Below are 19,098 nucleotides of genomic sequence, written 5' to 3'. Positions count from 1 at the left end.
AAACTTGTCTATTAAGTTGTGATTTGTACTTTACTACAAACCCACTAATGAATCTGTAAGACCATGCAAAGGCAGAGTAGATGACATAAAATATTTGTATTTATCATTTTTTTTGGTATGTAAAATTTATTGGGATGTTGCTGTTTCTCTATTCCCAAAAACAAAACTTGCAAGGATTAAGAATAACAAACATTTCATTTGAAAGAATTACAAGGGACATAATGAAAAACTTTTTGCTGGATACATACTCAGTGAAAATGTAGTTTGTATATGCCATGTTTTTTCATTTACAGAATCCATTCCTTGCATAGAACAAAAATTTTCCTGTAGATTAAAGTGATTAAGCTTCCAAAGATAATGAGATGACAGAAGACACTGAAAACAGAAAACAGCTCATGATTATATTTAAAATTGAGACTATCATCAAGAACTGTGAAGGATATGAGATTTTTACCCTGCATGCAAGCTGACAAGTTAGCCTACCATAGTTTCAGAGATGTTTGTAGAAGACAGGAGACTCCTGAGTCAGAAAAGGACCAGTTGATTACTCACAACAATGTTAAGAGCATCAGTATCTTCTTGCCATTATTTCTAAGCCCCAATTCGCACAGGATAAGTGGGTCTGATGCCATCTGCAGCACAGTGGGCTGCATTCCAGGGAAGACTTTGATCTTAGGGAACATTAAGCTTTATAATGGACAGTGACCATGCCTATATTTTATCCTAAGAGGGAGTCTCTGTCTCTGTTTTCTAGAGCTGTAGGCAACCTTCTGTTTGCTCCAGAGGGACATACCAACTCTATCTCCCAAGGTGCTCATCGATTATTCTTGAAATCAGTCCCAGGCAAAGAGCAGTTAGTGCCTCATTCACATGTGTAGAAATGCAGGAGATGAAGAATAGTCTCCCAAGAAATTATTTTTAGAGTTTTGTAAATAGTTTAAATGGATAGAATAAAGGATGATTATGGATGGGAGTGTGCTGAAAGATGAGACAAAGTAGTGATAAAGAACCAGATGGAGAAATATTTTTGCAATCATCAATATGTTTAAAGCAGCAAAGTCATAATGAGATAACATGGGCAGCCATGTGAATCAAGACATTTAAGAGTAGAGGCAAGAGTATCACTTTGGAGATTATATATTGTTATTACTGTTAAGAAAAAGCAAATACACGGACTAAGGCAATCATAGAAAAAATGCAGAGAAGACATATTAAAGAGAAAAAGTAATTAAGCTATAAAGTGGGAGAAATATATTTATACACTATATAACAGACAATGGATTTTTATCCATGATATATCAACAAGACAGAGAGAAAACCTGTTAGAAAAATAGGCAAGAGACTTGAACAAGCATTTTAAAAGAATATAGCCACCGAAGGTCAATGAGTATATGAAAAAATATTTTGTCTCATTAATTATGAGGGAAATGCAAAGAAAAACCACAATGGAATACCAATACGCAATTACCAGAAGGACAAATTCAAGAGTGACAAACAAGTGCTGGCAAGGATATGGAACCGGAACTCTCAGACCACCAGTGGGGGTGTAATCGAATTAATCATTTGGAAACACAGTTTAGCATATTCTGCTAAGCTCCATATAGGCATAAACCCTATGGTTCAGAAATTCCAGTCCTAAATATATACCATAAAGAAATGCTTGCAAATTTGCACCAAAGGGCATGCACAAAGAATAGTTCACATTGGCATTATTTGTAATAACCAAATGTTGGAATCCCAGATGTGCAATACAGAAACCAATGTGTTCATAATGGAATACTGTATAGCAATGAAAATAAATCAAAGACTACATGGCTGAATCTTACAAACTTAAGTGAAAGGACCCAGGCACAAAAGAAGCATGGTTTTGTTATGCATATAGTTTGAAAGCAGGCAATTTTAATCTGTGGTAGTTTGAAGTTGTCATATACTCCAGAAAAGGCCATGTTCTTTTAATCAATTCTTGTGGTTGCAGACCTATTGTGGGTGGGAACTTTTTTCTAAATTTTTTAATTTTATTTTTTTAAATACCAAAAAACACCTAGCAAATGCAAACATTCCTATTTTGATCATTCCGTTCTATATATATAATCAGTAATTCACATCATCACATAGCTGCATATTCATCATCATGATTTCTTGAAACATTTGCATCTATTCAGAAAAAGATATAAAACGAAAAAAGAAAAAAAAATGTATGCATACCATACCCCTTACCCCTCTTTCATTGATCACTAGCATTTCAAACTAAATTTATTTAAACAGTTGTTCCCCATATTATTTACTTTTATTCCATATGTTCTATGCGTCTGTTGACAAGGTAGATAAAAGGAGCATCAGACACAAGATTTTCACAATCACACAGTCACGTGCAAGCTATATCATTATAGAATCATCTTCAAGAAACATGGCTATTGGAACACAGCTCTCCATTTCCAGGCAGTTCCCTCCAGCCTCTCCATTACATCTTGACTAACCTAAGGTGATATCTACTTTATGCCTAAGAATAACCTCCAGGATAACCTCTCGACTCTGTTTGGAATCTCTCAGCCATCGACACTTTGTCTCATTTCACTCTTCCCCCTTTTGGTCGAATAGGTTTTCTCAATCCCTTGATGCTGAGTCTCAGCTCATTCTAAGGTTTTTCTCAATCCCTTGATGCTGAGTCTCAGCTCATTCTAAGGTTTTTCCAAATCCCTTGATGCTGAGTCTCAGCTCATTCTAAGGTTTTTCCAAATCCCTTGATGCTGAGTCTCAGCTCATTCTAGGGTTTTTCTCAATCCCTTGATGCTGAGTCTCAGCTCATTCTAGGATTTCTGTCCCACGTTGCCAGGCCCACACCCTGGGAGTCATGTCCCAGGTAGACAAGGGGAGGGTGGTGAGTTTGCTTGTTGTGTTGGCTGGAGAGAGAGGGGGTGGGACCTTTTGACTAGGTTAATTGTGATGTGACCCATCCCATTCAAGATGGGTCTTAATCTCTTTACTGGAGTCTTTTATAACAAGAGGATAAGGGACACACAGAAAAAGCCCAGAGAGCTCAGAGAAGTTGAGATGAAATTAAGAGAAACTCAGAGAAGACCAGAGAAGCTGAGAGAGGGAGCCAGAGGCCAGAAGCCGAAAGCAATGAACCCTAGGAGAGAAGGGCCAGTGGACGTTGCCATGGGCCCTGTCATATGAGAGATGTGCCCCAGATGCTGGCAACCTGTCTTCAGAGTTCAGAACATTGTCCTGTTGATCCCTTGTGCTGGACACTTTCATGGCCCAAGAACTGTAAGCTGTAAGTTTAAAAAATCCCCATTTCTGCTATATTGCATTTCAATAGCTTTAGCAAACTGAAACGATGTTAGAAATCAAGTCGTCATTACCTTTTGGGAGAAGGGAGGGGTCTAAGGAGGGCTTCTGGAGTGCTGGTGATGTTCTAGATTTTGACTTTAATAGGGATTAGAGAGGTCTGTTCCCTTTTTGATTACTTCTAATTTATGTAGTTTTTTTTTTTCTGGTACATGTAAGATACTTTAATTTTTAAAAAATCTTAGCTGAAACGTAAGGTTTTTTTTTTTTAAAACATGGGCAGGCACTGAGAATTGAACCGGGGTCTCCAGCATGGCAGGCGAGAACTCTGCCACGCAGCCACTGTGGCTCAGCTGCATTTAATTATATAAGGGATTTCCTGGAGTGCACCCTTTAATCTAGGTTACTTTATTACAACACCTGTCATTCTCAGGTATGGTTAAAGTATGTCCAGTTGTGAAAAGACAAAATAGAAATACCATATGTTAAAACATCTTCAGCTAATTTCTCTACGGAATGATAGATTTTTTTATATTTAAAATTTTGTCCGTCGTAGTTTCAAATGAAATTCCTTTAGACATTGGTTCTCAAATTTTGGTGTACATCAGACATATATAGTCCTGGAGGACCTGTTAAAACACTGATTATTGAGCTGTACCCCTAGTTAGGTAGGTCTGGGATATAGTCCAAGAATTTGCATTTCTAATAAAGTTCCCAGTGACATTGATGCTACTAGTCTGGAATATCACTGCTTTATATTATCAGTTTAGCTGCAACCAGTAACCTGCCTTTTTATTTGGGGCTTCTTCTAGTCTGTTGATTGCTGTTCAAGTTTAATGAAATGATGTAAAACCACACATTTGAAACTGTTAGATGGAGAACAAAATTTTATTCTAAAAATAGATCTCAGTAACAATGAAATGCCAAAAGCTGGCCACTATAACAAAAAGAAAAAAAAAGTAACAGGAATTTGCTTAAATTTTTTTTCTGAAAAATACAAAAAGTGTCACTGTTATGTACTGTTAACTCTTATATTTATGTTTGAATTATTAATCTTACAGGTTGTCCAAGGAAACTTTAAAACCCTACATTGGCTTTTGCCTGATATTTAGACATACAGGTGGGTTGCTTTTATATTCAAATAGATACACATTCTTAAGGAATGTAAATACATTTGAACATAATTTAAGTAAACATAATTAAGAAGATAAATCTACATTTAGGAAATGTGTCCTAAAGCAAAATATTGCTTTGCATCACCATTACCTTTGCAAAAAAAACTTAAGAAAACCTGACTACACTGATAAAAAGTACTAGCATTTAAAATGAACAAATTCTATCACTTATATACAGAGAAAAGTAACTAAAATAATTTCAAACCCAAAGCAGAATAAACTATTTTCAAGGCAAATAATGACATTTAGTACATAAAAAGTGGTTTTGTATCTTCAAAGTGCTAAAAAGAAACAAATATTCAAGAAAAACTTCAGGCCTATCCACAAAGTTCTGACTGACTTGAAGTACTGAAATATCAAGACTGTGGGAGACAAAAGAAGTAAAATTTAAAAGGCCCCCATTAGTATAAAGTATACCTTAACTGTATTTTGTAAAGAAATGGAAGCAGTAGTTGAGTAACCTAAATTTAGGGCAAAGTTAGTAATAAACAAATCACGTATCAATCCCCATCTCTTTTCAAATTATTTTAGACACATGTATTTCATAAAATTTCCTTGACACTGCATGTGCTATCACATCCATATTTTAGATAATTTTTATCATCCATATTTATCACCATGGTCATAATGTACAAGATTCTTGATATCTGGCATTCTCTATTAACCAAAAGCTGATCACAAGTTATATTTTATTTTTATTAAATGTAGACATATGTTCAATAGGACATCATAACTGATATTTGAACTGTCAGATATTGGTGTGATTTACTCTGGCCATGTAAGACAAGAATACTATCTTAGTAGTTATAGTATGACTAAATACCTCTTTTGCCAAACCCTGACCCTGAGTTTTGAGTACTGGTATATAAACTGAAAATAGTCCAAACTACATTGCTAATACTGCTGTCCTTACAATACTGTGCTCCCCCCCCCCCCCCCCCCATTAACAATGCATCTCGAAGTACCTCCTCTTCAGCAGTACTGACAAACAGGAGTGGACTGGGGAAACACCCAAATAAGTAAACAGGAAATTTCGTTATTTTAAAAATTTGTTTTATAACTTCAAAATAATTCATTCCAAAATATATGTTTGTTTTAATATAAAAAGGTCTTTTCCCCAAATCTTTTCAGAAAAATTGATATGGCATGAAAATGCAGCATTTTCATCTTACAGTTTTAGTATCCTTGGGGGAACCCCCAATCCCTGGCTTGATAAACACAGCATTAGTCTATGGTTTTGATTATATGGAATTCTAAACATTGTTTTGGAAATCATATAAAGGATTTTTTTTAAAGTAGCTGTGTTTACATTCCATTAGACATTTTTAAATATTGAAAGCAGCTCTACAGCTCTTAAAAATATTCCCTAAAAATTAAAATTAAGTGAAAATGACATAAAAAGCAACTTCCAGTGGTGACAGTATTCTCACAGTAGCACATAATCTACTTCTACAACTTCTCCCTATAATGCAAAGATTATATAACACCAACAACTAACTCTTTAAAACACAATCATGTTAAACATTGCAACTTACTGAAATTATACACAGAAAAGCTCAAGAGAATTTTATATCAACTACCATTGAAAGCTCAAAAGAAGTTATTATTAAAAATACATGCTCCAATGGATTTCTAACAGTTTTGAGCTCAGATAATGTTTCTAGTTTTATCTGAAGATATTTTTTGGTGTGTATTATGTTTCTAAACCAACTACTATACTTGAAGCATATAAGTGTTGATGCTTTCTGAAGAGACAACTAAACTAACATTATGGTTAGGACCTAGATTTACTTAATTGTATAATTTCTGCTGTATAGCATTAGTAATTAAGATAAATCCAGCTCTGACAAGCACTAGAGTTCTCTGTGTGAGCAACAAAGACACTCAAAATTCTGAGTGCTGTGCAAGCTCCTTTTTTACATGCCCAGATGGCATCCTGCCCTTCAGTGATGATGTCTTCCAATCACTGGGAGAGGACCTGCTTGTCTTACTATGTATTTGCTAAAAGTGGATATAACCACTACATTAACTGTTTATAAGCTCCAAATATTCATAAAAAAAAACCAACAAAACACAAACCAAAACTTTTTTAACTTTAGTAATCATGAAGAACATTTGCATAATACATTGTATGCTATATGCATGGCCTGTTTATACTATTTTCAAGAAAAGAGTATTTTTTAAACTGATAAGCCAAAACTAATTGATAGAGCTGCATCAGTTTCTTCTTTCCTTGGTCCTTGGATTTCCTTAAATGATGGCATCATGTTCATCGCTGTAATACATCAAAGGTTACAATTATTTCACATTTTATATTAATATCAAGACTACTTATATGTTCATATTTGTCAATAAAGTGACTATAGAACAATTTTAAGATTCACAGTCAAAACTATTATTTTTCTGGGCAGTCTCTTAAGTAAAAGTATTTGGTACACTACAGTGGTTAAGGGATTCAAACAGGCTGTCATCAAATACCCACTCTGCCTCTTAGTGACTGTGTGATTTTTCACTAGTTACCTATTATAATTATAATCTTCTTAAAACCACCCCCCAAACCATTTCTTGGGCATTTACTACATGCCAGGCGTTATGCTAAAGACTTTATATCCATATCACATTTAATCATCACAGTAATGCTATGCCAAAGGAACTTTCATTATCTCATCGTGCAGTCAGAAGCTGTGCACATGTCTCCACTCTTTTCTCCAGAACCCAAGCTTGTGACCACTACACACTAGGCTGCCTCACTTTATATGCCATGAGAAGGCACTCTACTAGTCAAATGCAGAACTAGGACTCAAAACTAAGTCTGTTTGCCCCAAGCACCATCTCTTAACCATTTCACTCTACTATCTCTCCATACAATAACGAGGGGCTAAACTTTTAATCGGTTTAATGATACATTAACAGCAGCCAAGTCTTTGAAAGATCAGAAATTTTAGGATCTGCAATCGAGATGGAAGGGTTGTTGAGAGCCTGGGCTCTGGCATTTATAAAGACCTGGATTTGAATCTTTTCTGTATAATGGACAAGCTAGAGCCACTTGGCCTCTCTGAACCTCAATTTCTTCATCCATAATATGGTGTTGATTAACACTACCTATTTCTAGGGCAGACTGGAGAATTCTAGGTTTGCTAACATGTAACCCACTTAATATAGGGCCTGGCACACATAAATGCCCAATAAATGTTCACTGTGTTTATTACTCTAGGAGGGAGCAAAAAAGACACTTGAGAAAAAGACAGCAGATCCCAGCAACATAGTAGAAAGCATGTCTCCAAAAAGCCCAAGTTCCTTCTGTCTCCTCCCAGAAGTGCTAATAACCCCTCAGGTAAGTACAGCCTCAGTATCACAGCCCTGGTGCCCAACTCCAAGCCTATTGGATCCTGATGGCAACCCCCAGCCAGGCAATGCAACTCTGCTCACTGAGGCTCAGAGAGTCAAGTGAATACCTCAGGTCCTTTGCATGTTCTTATTTAATACTTATAAATTAGTAACTGTTTAATGTAACAAGTCAGAGTTGTTCTTTTTATATGTATTGAATCATATCCAGTGTCAAAAAAGGAAGACACCTAGAATAGTGTCTGACATGAAGCTCTGTGTTTGCTAAGTAATAAAAATAATTATTTGTGGTTATGGGGAGGCAGGGGAGGGAAGACACCCTCAAACAAATAATCTATACCAATATTTTCCAAAATGTGTTTCACACAATACTAGTCCCAAGAGATATAACCTGAAAAAAAAGGGGGGGGGGGGAGCAAGTATTCACTCAAAATATTTGAATAAAAAATTTGAGAAATTTTTCTACTTATATTCCCCTACAGTAAAGTAACATACTTTATTTCACTTTGCTCAATCCAGCACTTCCCAAACATTTCTGATGTGGAACTCTCTGTATGGGACCCACATATACATATGACAACTGTTAACCCAGAGAACAAATTTTGGAAAGTGGTTGTGTATTCATGAGGCATAACTTAGATAAACAAAAACAAACCAGGATCAATCAATACTTAAACAGTACTATGTACAGTTCCTAAAACAGACATTAAGTTTTCTTAGTTCCTAAGAAGGATATCTAAAATGAATGAATTGGCCCTTGTACATTAAGACACAAATTTTTGACAAAAACCTGAAGGACTTTGTTGGACCAATATGTTAAAAAACTCTAAGACCTACAGAGCTACACATATGGTGAACATTGCTGATTGGAGATTGTTGATAAAGCATGTCTAAAAAACGTAGTTTTACTACAGATAAAATAATACAGTCAATTCTAGTGGTAGGTATGTTCCATAAAGTCTCAGAACACTGAATTAGTGAATACTGAACCAAGTGCCCCTAGAGGAAATATAGGGTTAGGTGTCTGAGAGCCTCTAGTTACAAAATTTAATCAACCAATCAATACAAAAGCTTGTCTTATGTGTCTCTTTTTAAAAACACCTTATATCCATTGCTTCTTCAAATTTGTAAAAAGATTTCCTAGGAAGTTCTTTGTTTTCCAGGCTTTTAAAGACTGCTCCCATCTAAACCCATCCAGAAATCAGCACTGCTTTAGAATGTTTTAGAACATTTATACAAGCCTTGGAACATAAATTTAGGCAAGTTTAATCATACAACACAACGATGGTGGTGGTGGTGGTGGCAGAGGGGCAGATAAGTGGGGCTCACTGAATAAAGTGTCTATTCATTAACGGTGAATTCATGGTGAACTCACGGAGAACAGCACTATAACATATACATGAACAAAGCTTACCTAACACACATTTTCCGTAAGGCATATGTTTGAGGGTCACATTAAACAGAGAAATCACCCGACGAAAAGCAAAAAATGCAAAAAACCCCCACATGGTACTAAGTATATCATGCAAAGTACACTTGTTTACAGTATGAGAGCTGAAACAAGGCAGAGCATTGCCTTCTTCAAACTCAGCTGGAAATGTGTGTCAGGTGACTTAAATTTTTCACCACCCTGTACATGTTTGTGAGTAAGTGCAAATACTGATTTTGGGATTACAAATAAGTCTTGATGAGTAGACAAATTGGCAAATGATGAGGCTCGATTGTATATTATTCATATAAATTCATTTAATATAGTAAAATATCAGCAAAAACAAGGCTATATGAAATATTTATTTTCTGTACCATGGAAAGCAAAAACTACATTTCTACCAAAGATATATTTTTATTGCCACCAACAGTCACAGGATCTACTAGGTCAGCAGCCTGATAAGAAGTGATCTATGTCTTAATATTAAAGATGTAAGCAAATGAAGAGTTGGCTAAACTTGGGTCTCTGGTATAAAGTGTATGACACTAATAAAATACCAAGTTTTTATAGGGACATATATACATTTTCATTTCCAAATAATTATAAGCACAAGCTTATATTTGAGCATAGAGGAGTAATGGAATATAACTCATAAATTTATGAATTATTCGTCCTTGAAATGAACAGTGACCAGACTCTACTATTTCCTCATGATATTTAAATTAAAGAAATGTAGAAATAAACAGTAAAAAGCCCTGGCTGATCAAAACTTACATGGTTCTATACCGAATGCCTCTTCTTGAATAATATGTTTTACATCCAATGTAAAGAATAGACAAAACTCCCAGAGTTAATACAATACCACCGACAAAGCTGCCAATATCAAATTTTGATCCTTTATTTTCCTTAGAATTAACAGGCACTGTGACTAAAAGAAAACAAAAACAAACTGGTTTAGTGTTGTTGTTTTTTAAGATTGTAATAAACTAAAACTGAATTTCTGTATAACACTTAATTGAGGGTGAGGGGAATCTAGGCACGACCTACTCAATTCTTTTCTAGAGTGAGGTAAAAAGAGTTAAAGGTATGACGCATTTTCAAACTAGGTAAAATAAAATTCCATTACAATGAATTATTTATTCACAGATGGGCCCTATACATGTTGCTATAAGATCGGTCTTGACATGTTTAAATGGAAACTCATTTTTCAAAGGGACAAGAATGCTAGGTTAATTAACTCTTTTCCTGATTTCCACAACTAATTTATTTAACAGGAAATCACTGTCTAAATTTCTGTACTTATTTTTGCAAAATGTAATGATGACCTAAATAAAGCATTTAACAACTATTTCAGCACAAGAAAAATAGGCCAATTGTAATACATACTCGTTACTGATGAAGAAACAGATGCCACTGAACTATTATGAGATGTGGCCACTGGGGATGTTGACATCTGGGCCGTGCTTCGTGAAATACTTGTCGTATTGGGTGCAGACTTTAAGGTGGTGGAAGTATTTGTAGAGGACCTTGTTATCACATTAGATGCTGCTGTGGATTCTGTAACATTGCTTGAGACTGAGGAAACTGGAGTTGTTAATGGTTTCAAAGTGCTGTTGGAAATTCCATGTGTATGGTTGGAAGACAACTGTAGGACATGCCCTGCAAGAATGTCAAGAAACATTAAAACTTGGAGCTTATAAGTTAGTTGATAAAGATTTCACTTTATTGTGATTTTCTGGCTACACATTAAGAGGTCTAACAAATACAGCAGCATGAAGGATGATTACATAGAGCATCAAGTTTTTCGTTTTTTAATTTTGAAATAATTTCAAACTTACAGGAGAATTGCAAAAATAATACAAACTCTATATGTACCCCTAAACCCCCAAATATCCAGGTCTACCAATTTTAACATTTTGCCACCTTTGCCATATCTTTCTGTTTTCTGAACATTTGAAAGCTGCACACATCATAATACCTCCATGTACATTTCCTGTGAACAAGAATATTCACTATATAATCACCTTAAGCACAGCAATCAAATTGAAGGAATTTACATTGATAAAGTGTACATTCTATATCTCCAATTTTTTTTCTATCCCAATGACATGTTGAACTTTTTCTTCCATTTTTAGATCCCATCTAGTATAATGTGTTGCATTTAATTATCATTATCTCTTTAGTTTATCTTTTTTTAAAAAGTGTGGAAACATAAGACACAAATCTTCCCATCTCAACCTCTCCCAACCATACACAGTGGGATTAATCACATTCACATGCTGCAGTACCTTTGTCACGATCCATTACTAAAACATTCCCTTCATCCTCAACAAAAACCCTACATTCATTTTGCATTAACTCCCATTGCCCTTTCTCTACACCACTGGTAACTACTATAACTTTTAGCTCTACTTACTATCTCTATAAATTTGCATATTTTCTTTGTGATTACCATGGGACTTAAATTTAACACCATAAATCTAAAAACAATATTGTTTTCTTTGATACCAACTTAATTTCAATAGCATGCATAAATTATGTTTCTATACCCATTCCAACCCCTCACCTTTATGTAGTGGGCATAAATTACATATTTACACACTATGAGTCAAAAACCATCAGTTTATCATTGCATTTTTAAAACAATTTATATTGAAATATATTCACACACCATACAACTCATCCAAAGTTTACAACCCAATGCTTGCAGTATATTCAGAGTTGTGTGCTCATCACCACAATCAAGTTTAGAACACTTTCATTACTCCAAAAAGGAAAATACCACGTCCTTTATGCCCTCTTATTATTAGCACTTAGCATTGGTTTGGCTACCTTTGACCTTTGTTAAAACAGATGAAAGAACATTAAAATATTATACTGTTAACTACAGTCCATAGTTTGCAGGTATTTTTTTCCCCTTAAACCATCCTATAGTTAACACATTATAATAGTGATGTATCTTTGTTTTATTCATGAAAGAACAGTATTATATTTACTACTAACCCCAGTCATCATCTACAACAATGTTCACTGGTAAACAGTCCCATGTTTTATTCTCTAGCTTTCCTTCTAGTGACACAGATGACCCTAAATTTCCCATCTTAACCACAGTCACACATGATTCAGCACTGTTAACTACACTCACAATCATGTGCTACCCTCACCTCTATCCATCTCTAACATTGACAATCAACCTAATTTTAAAAATTAGGGACAAATTAAGCAGCAGTGACCCATTCTCTATTCTTATTCTATCTCCTGGTAACCTATATTTTAGATTTTATCTCTATGAGTTTTTTTTTTTTTTTTTGCTAACTATAATTAGATCATATTAAAGAGATAACTGTATTTGTCCTTTTGTATCTGGCTTATTTCACTCAATGTCCTCAAGGTTCATCCATGTTGCTGCATTCATCAGGACTACATTCCTTCTTCTATGGAAATAATATTCCATCATGTACATATAAACCATATTTTGTTTAGCCATTCTTCAGATGATGGACAGTTGGGTTGCTTCCATTTTTTGGCAATTGTGAATAATCTTGCTCTGAACATTGGTGCGCAAATGTCTATTCACATCCCTGATTTTTTTTCTGGGTATATACCTAGTAGCAGGACTGCTGGGTCACATGGCAATTCTATAATTATGAGGAACTGCTAAACTGTCTCCCAGGGCAGGTGCACCATTTTACATTGCCACCAGCAGTAATGAGTATTCCTATTTCTCCACATCCTCTCCAATACTTGTAGTTTTTGTTTTCTTAATAGTGACCATGGAAATGATATTCCATGTGGTTTTGATTTACAATTTCCTTGATAGCTAGTGATGTTGAGCATCTTTTCATGTGTTTTGTAGCCATGTGTATTTCCTCTTTGGAAAAATGTCTTTTCCAAATGTCTTTGGAAAAAAGTCTTTTGCTCATTTTTAAATTGGGTTGTCTTTTAAAGGTTGTAGGATTTTCTTTATATAGTCTGGATATCAAACCCTATTGGATATGCGGTTTCTAAATATTTTCTCCCATTCAGTAGGCTGACTTTTCACCTTTTTGACAAAGTCTTTGAAGCACAGTAGTCAATTTTGAGGTGGTCCCTTTTTGCTTTTTCTTTCATTACTTATGCTTTGGGGGTAAAGTCTAAGAAATCCTTGCTAACCACAAGATCCTAAAGATGCTTCCCCACATTTCCTTCTAGTTTTATGGTACTGGCTCTTATTCTTTTGAATATGGATGCTTCCAGTTCTCCCAGCACCACCTGTTGAAAAGACTGTTCTGACCCAGCTGAGTGTACTTGGCAGCCTTGTGAAAACTGAATTGACCACTGATGTGAGGGTCTATTTCTGAATTCTCAATTCAATACCATTGGTCAATATAGCTATCTTTATGCCAGTACCATGCAATTTTGACCACTTGGCTTTGTAATATGCTTTAAAGTCAGGAAGTATAAGTACTCCAACTTCTTTTTCAAAATGTTTTTGACTATTCATGGCCCCTTACCCTTTCAAATAAATTTGATGATTGGCTTTTCCATTTCTGTAGAGTAGGTTGTTGGAATTTTGATTGGGATTACACTGAATCTGTAATCTTTTCTGGTTACTGTCTGTGTGGAGTATATTTTTCCAAACTTTCACTTTCAACCTATTTGTATTTTTTTTTTTTCCTATTTGTATTTTTAAGGTAAATCTCTTGTAAACAGCATAGAGTTGGATCATGGCTTTTTAAAATCCATTTTGTCAATCTGTATCTTTCAATTGGGTGTTTAATCCTTTAACATTCAAGGATATTACCGTATAAACGGTACTAATTTCAACCATTTTATCCTTTGGTTTTGAAAGGTTTTTTTTTGTAAGGGCAGGCACCGGGAATCGAACCTGGGTCTTGGGCATGGAAGGCAAGTATTCTGCCTGCTAAGCCACTGTCACACCGCCCTGTTAGTCTTTCAAATGTTAGCTATTCTCATGGGTGTGCAGTGATACTTCATTGTTCTTTTGTGTTTCCCTAATGATTAATGATATTGGGAATCGTCTCACTGTCAAATCTGTTGGGTGTATATCTTCTTTGGGGGAGTGTCCAAATCTTCTGCTCATTTCTAAAAAAATGAATTATTTTCTTATTACTGAGTTTTGTGAGTTATTTATATATTCTGATTCCAAATTTTTATCAGATACGATATGCAAATATTTTCTCCCACGCTGTGACTTGTCTTCTCATTCTCTGAGCAGTGTTTTTTGAGAGCAGATGATCTTAATTTTGACGATGTATAATTTATCAATTTGTTGTTTTATGGATCATGCTTTTGGTTTTGTATTTAAGAAATCTCTGCCTAATGCAAAGTCACAAATATTTTTCTATTTTTTTAACAGAAGTTTTATATTTAGGTGTATGATCCATTTTGAGCTAACTTTGTATATGGTGAAACGTATGGATCAAAGTTTGTATTTTATAAAAAATCAGACTGCCATTTATGTGTGGTCTATTTCTGGACTCTCTATTCATCTGTTTATTTGTATTTACATCAACGGACACCCCTTTGATTACTGCAGCTTTAAAAGAAGTCCTGGGCAGGCCACGGTGGCTCACTGGCAGAGTTCTCACCTGCCATGCCTGAGACCTGGGTTTGATTCCTGGTGCCTGCCTATGCAAAAAAAAAAAAAAAAAAAGTCCTGAAGTCTTTCTGAGCCCTCTGAGTTGGGTCTTCTTTTTAAAAGTTGTTTTGTTGTTTTGACCATTCTAAGTCCTTTATATTTTCAAATTAACTTTAGAATCAGCTTGCCATTTTCTACAAAAAAGCCTACTGGATCTTAACTTGGGATCGTGTTGAATTTACATATCAGTGTGGGGTGAATGACATCAATATTGAGCCTTCTTATTCATAAAGATGGTGACCTTTGTGCCAGCTTGAAAGAATTATGTACCTTAGAAAAACCATGTTTTAATCCCGATCCATCTTGTGGAGGGAGCCATTTCTTCTAATCCCTATTCAGTACTGTAGGTAGGAAACTTGATTAAATTATCTCCATGGAGATGTGACGCACCCAATTGTGGGCATTAACCTTTGATTAGAAGGAAATGTGACTCCACCTATTCCAGGGTTGGAAAAAAGCTTTAGAGCCAGGAGAGCCCATGCAGCCAGAGACGTTTGGACATGAAGAAGGAAAATGCCTCTGGAGGAGCTTCATGAAAGAAGAAGCCTGGAAAGCTAGCAGACTTCGCTATGTGCCCTTCCAACTGAGAGAAATCCTGAATTTCACTGACCTTTCCTGAGTGAAGGTAACCTCTTGTTGGTGCCTTAATTTGGACATTTTCACGGCTTTAGAACTGAAAACTTGCAACTTAAATTCCCCCTTTTAAAAGCCATTCTGTTTCTGGTATATCACATTCTGACAGCTAGCAAACTAGAACAACCTCTCTAATTATTTAGGTTTTTAATTTCTCTCAGCAATGTTTCATAGTTTCTAATTCACTGGTCTTACACATCTTTTGTAAGATTTATTCCTAAGTATTTCATATTTTTGATGCTATTCTAAATGGTATTTTATTTCAATTTCTGGCTTCAGATGCCTTTTAAAAACTCTTTCACATTATAGTCTGTGCTTACTTTGCCTTATCTTTTTATATGATTACTTCAATGGTTTTGTATTTATATTCTGTGGTTACTTATAAATACACAACTATAAAAATAATGGTCACACCCACTGATTCTAATAAAAGCAATGACAAATGAAAATATTTTCAGTTTCTACCATTCTCCATCCACTTTAATTGATTTTACAATATTTACTGTAATTTGCTTTTTTAACTTTTAAACATGTTTTAAATAGTTTTTTTCTCTTCTCTCTGTAAAATCTGAGACTATTAGCATGCCTACCCTACTGCTCACCTTTTTTCCCCTTTCTTTCCCACCCTTTGTTAGTTCTGTTATTTCTACATTGCCAAATTTACAACATTTACATTCTATTCTGTAGCACTTATTTGAACTGAATCCAATGCTTAACTGCCAGTCCCTTTGCCGTATGTTCTCCATTCATCTATTGTTTGACTGAAGTTTGTCTTCTGGTAGTTTCTTCAATAAGGGCTAATGAAAATCCTGAATCATGAGTTCCTGCATGTTCACCAATATTTGTCTCTTTGCTGTGTTCTTAAAATAATTTTGGGGTAAATAAAGAAATCTTGGGTTCCTAGATTATGAAATCTTTTTTTTTTTTTTTTAACATGGGCAGGCACTGGGAATCGAACCCATGTCTCTGGCATGGCAGGCAAGAATTCTGCCACTGAGCCACTGCTGCACCTAGATTATGAAATCTTTAAGTGAACAAATCAGAGGATCTAGCACAGCGCGGAACCTTTTGAACAATCCCAGATGTAACAGATAACTTGGATGCTTGGGGCACTGATATCACATGAACTGTGCTGGGTTTGACTCTGTTAGGCTTGGGCCATTTATAGAGAGCAAATCTGCTTTTCCTCCATCCTCTATCTCCATTAGGTAAAGCACCATTGTACTCCAGCACCACCAGTTCTCTGTATTTCACCAGCTCCTTATTGGGGGCACAATGCTCCTCCTGGCCAGAGAAAATATGGAGCACGGCCACCACTGCCGCTGCCAAATCTGCACTGCCACTACAATCCCATCCTGAGAAAAGAGTGCTTGCTCTGGGGAAGGGCATGGTGGCGAAGGGGGCACAATGCAGCCAGTCTGTGCCTGCCCCAGCGGGCTCTCCGAAGCTCTATGCACCACAGCTACCCCAAGCCAGACCCAGCAACAAATGGGCTCTTCCTCATTTATGAAGGACAGATTTGTCAGATAAAGAATTTTGGGCTTGCCAGTGTTTCTTTTTTCAGTATCTTATACCACTGCCTTCTCACCTCCACGGTTTCTGATGAGAAATTGGCAGTTGCTCTTACTGTGTTTCCCTTGAATGTGACATATCGCTTTTGTCTGGGTTTCAGTATTCTCTCCTTATCTTTGACATTTGACATTCTGATTAGTATGTGTCTTGGAGTATGTCTATTGAGACTTATTCTGTTAAAAGTACATTGAGCTTCTTGAACATGTATATTTACGTCCTTTATAAGAGCTGGGAAACTTCTGGCCATTATTTCCTCAAATATTCTTTCTACCCCCTTTCCCTTTTCATCTCCTGCCGGAACATCCATGATGCACATGTTTGTGTGCTGTGTGCTGCGACTGAAATCCCCGAGACACTGCTCACTTTTTCCATTTTGTTTCTCTATCTGTTCTGTAACATTTGATGAGTGATGTTCTGGCAGTGCCTTGAAAATACTCAAAACAATCCCATCAGCTCTCTATTCCTGCTCTATTCTTAAGAGAACTGCTCTTCAAGTCCCATTTTTCTATGACAGAATTAGAGTTTTCATTTGTTGCGCTCTTCTTACCAAATGCTGGTGATGTTTTCCATACAGGCGGTAGCAAACACAGTAGATAAGAGCTCAAGCTCTTAGGAGCTTGGCCATTACCTTGCTGGGGAATCTTAGCCAAGTTACTTTACCTCTCTGATACTCACTATCCTTCCTCACCTATAAAGTGGAAATATTAATGGTACTTACCTCACAAGGATTTGGGAGGACTGAGATACTTTACATGGAGCACTTAGCACAGTGCATCCTATGGAGGAAATGCACAGTGAATGTTTGCTTCTTTTTTATCTTGAATTCCATTAAATGTAGTGACTCACCCACTCCCCACCCCAGCTGTACTGTAAAGTTCCCATGGGAGGCTGAGGAATAGGCACTGTCAGATCTCTCATCTCCTTGACTGTCATCACTATAATCTGAATAGCATCATACCGAACAGGATGCTACCAGAGATATTTTCAGTCCACCAGTGGAAATATCTAAAAAGAAAAAAGTGATGCTTTCAGGGCTTTCTCTATTAACACCAGCCAGCCATCTCTTACTGCAACAAGGCCAAGGACACTATGAAGCAACCTATTTTTTTTAGCACCAAATAAAAGTTCTCATCCACTTCAGAGACTGGATGTAGTCCAACTATCTTTGTGTAAACTGCTGTGTTGAAATAACTTTCCCCACTCATATAACCTTGAGTCCAAAAATATCTAAGTGCCATTTTTTTTCCTTTAACCTAAATATTTCAAAGTTAAGGGTGAGAATTTTTTTTTTTATCGGGCATCAAGTACACATTTAAACCAAAAATGAAAATAGATACACAAGTTTTTAATAATCTCAATTATTTTTACACAGAATAGTAGCTTTTCATTTCCTGTTATATAGATACAAAATATTGAGCTATTTAAGATAAATTTCTGGTGCCAGAGTTATTTTGAGGGGTCTGTGATCCCAGACACAAACGGAGCAAATTAAAGCATCATTACTCTTGTGTGAGGTTCTGGGAATGTAAACATTTTAAGAATAAATTCTAAAAATTCTTCTGACTATGAATATGTAGAACAGAACTCATTCTAAAAATTCTTCTGAATTCAAATGATCTGAGAACCCAAATCCCAGAGAACCAGAAAATCTAGATTAAAAAAAATTATCTAGGCTCCTAAGCCAGAAAAGTCCTGAGATACAGAGGTGCTGTATTTCCAAGAAGATCATCTAGTTCTATCCCTTATCCCATTTTGTCAACACCACTTTGTAACATGAAAAAAGTTAGAATGACCATAATTCAAAAACCCCTAAAGATTAGAAGAGAGATCAAAGGAGAAGGAAGAGTTATAACTGAGAATTTAGGATTTAACAAATGAGAATGACTACTGAATCATTATACTGATATTTCTTTTTAGTCTCCAGGATCTTGGTGCAGCTACAAGAAAACACCTGAAATGGTGGAACTGTAACCCTTATCAAACTTTGAAATCTGTTTTATAAGTACTTGTTA

At 35.8% G+C, this 19,098-nt stretch overlaps 1 protein-coding gene across 1 annotated transcript in view; it reads right to left on the bottom strand.

Annotated features, from left to right (window-relative positions):
• Positions 1-6,548: 6,548 nt before the first annotated feature.
• The window catches only part of TMEM123 (transmembrane protein 123), a 49,230-nt gene continuing 36,680 nt past the window's right edge, over positions 6,549-19,098 (bottom strand). The window contains exons 3-5 of the mRNA XM_077113134.1: positions 10,627-10,899; positions 10,015-10,168; positions 6,549-6,741 (exon numbers count right to left, since the gene is read on the bottom strand). Coding sequence (XP_076969249.1) covers positions 6,717-6,741; positions 10,015-10,168; positions 10,627-10,899 — 452 coding nt within the window. The 3' untranslated portion in view covers positions 6,549-6,716. The remainder of the gene's footprint in view (positions 6,742-10,014; positions 10,169-10,626; positions 10,900-19,098) is intronic.

Source organism: Tamandua tetradactyla, chromosome 8 (genome assembly GCF_023851605.1).
Source record: "Tamandua tetradactyla isolate mTamTet1 chromosome 8, mTamTet1.pri, whole genome shotgun sequence".
Classification (NCBI taxonomy): domain Eukaryota; kingdom Metazoa; phylum Chordata; class Mammalia; order Pilosa; family Myrmecophagidae; genus Tamandua; species Tamandua tetradactyla.
The sequence above is the reverse complement of the archived record's forward strand: the minus strand, read 5'-3'. Positions and strand labels throughout refer to the sequence as shown.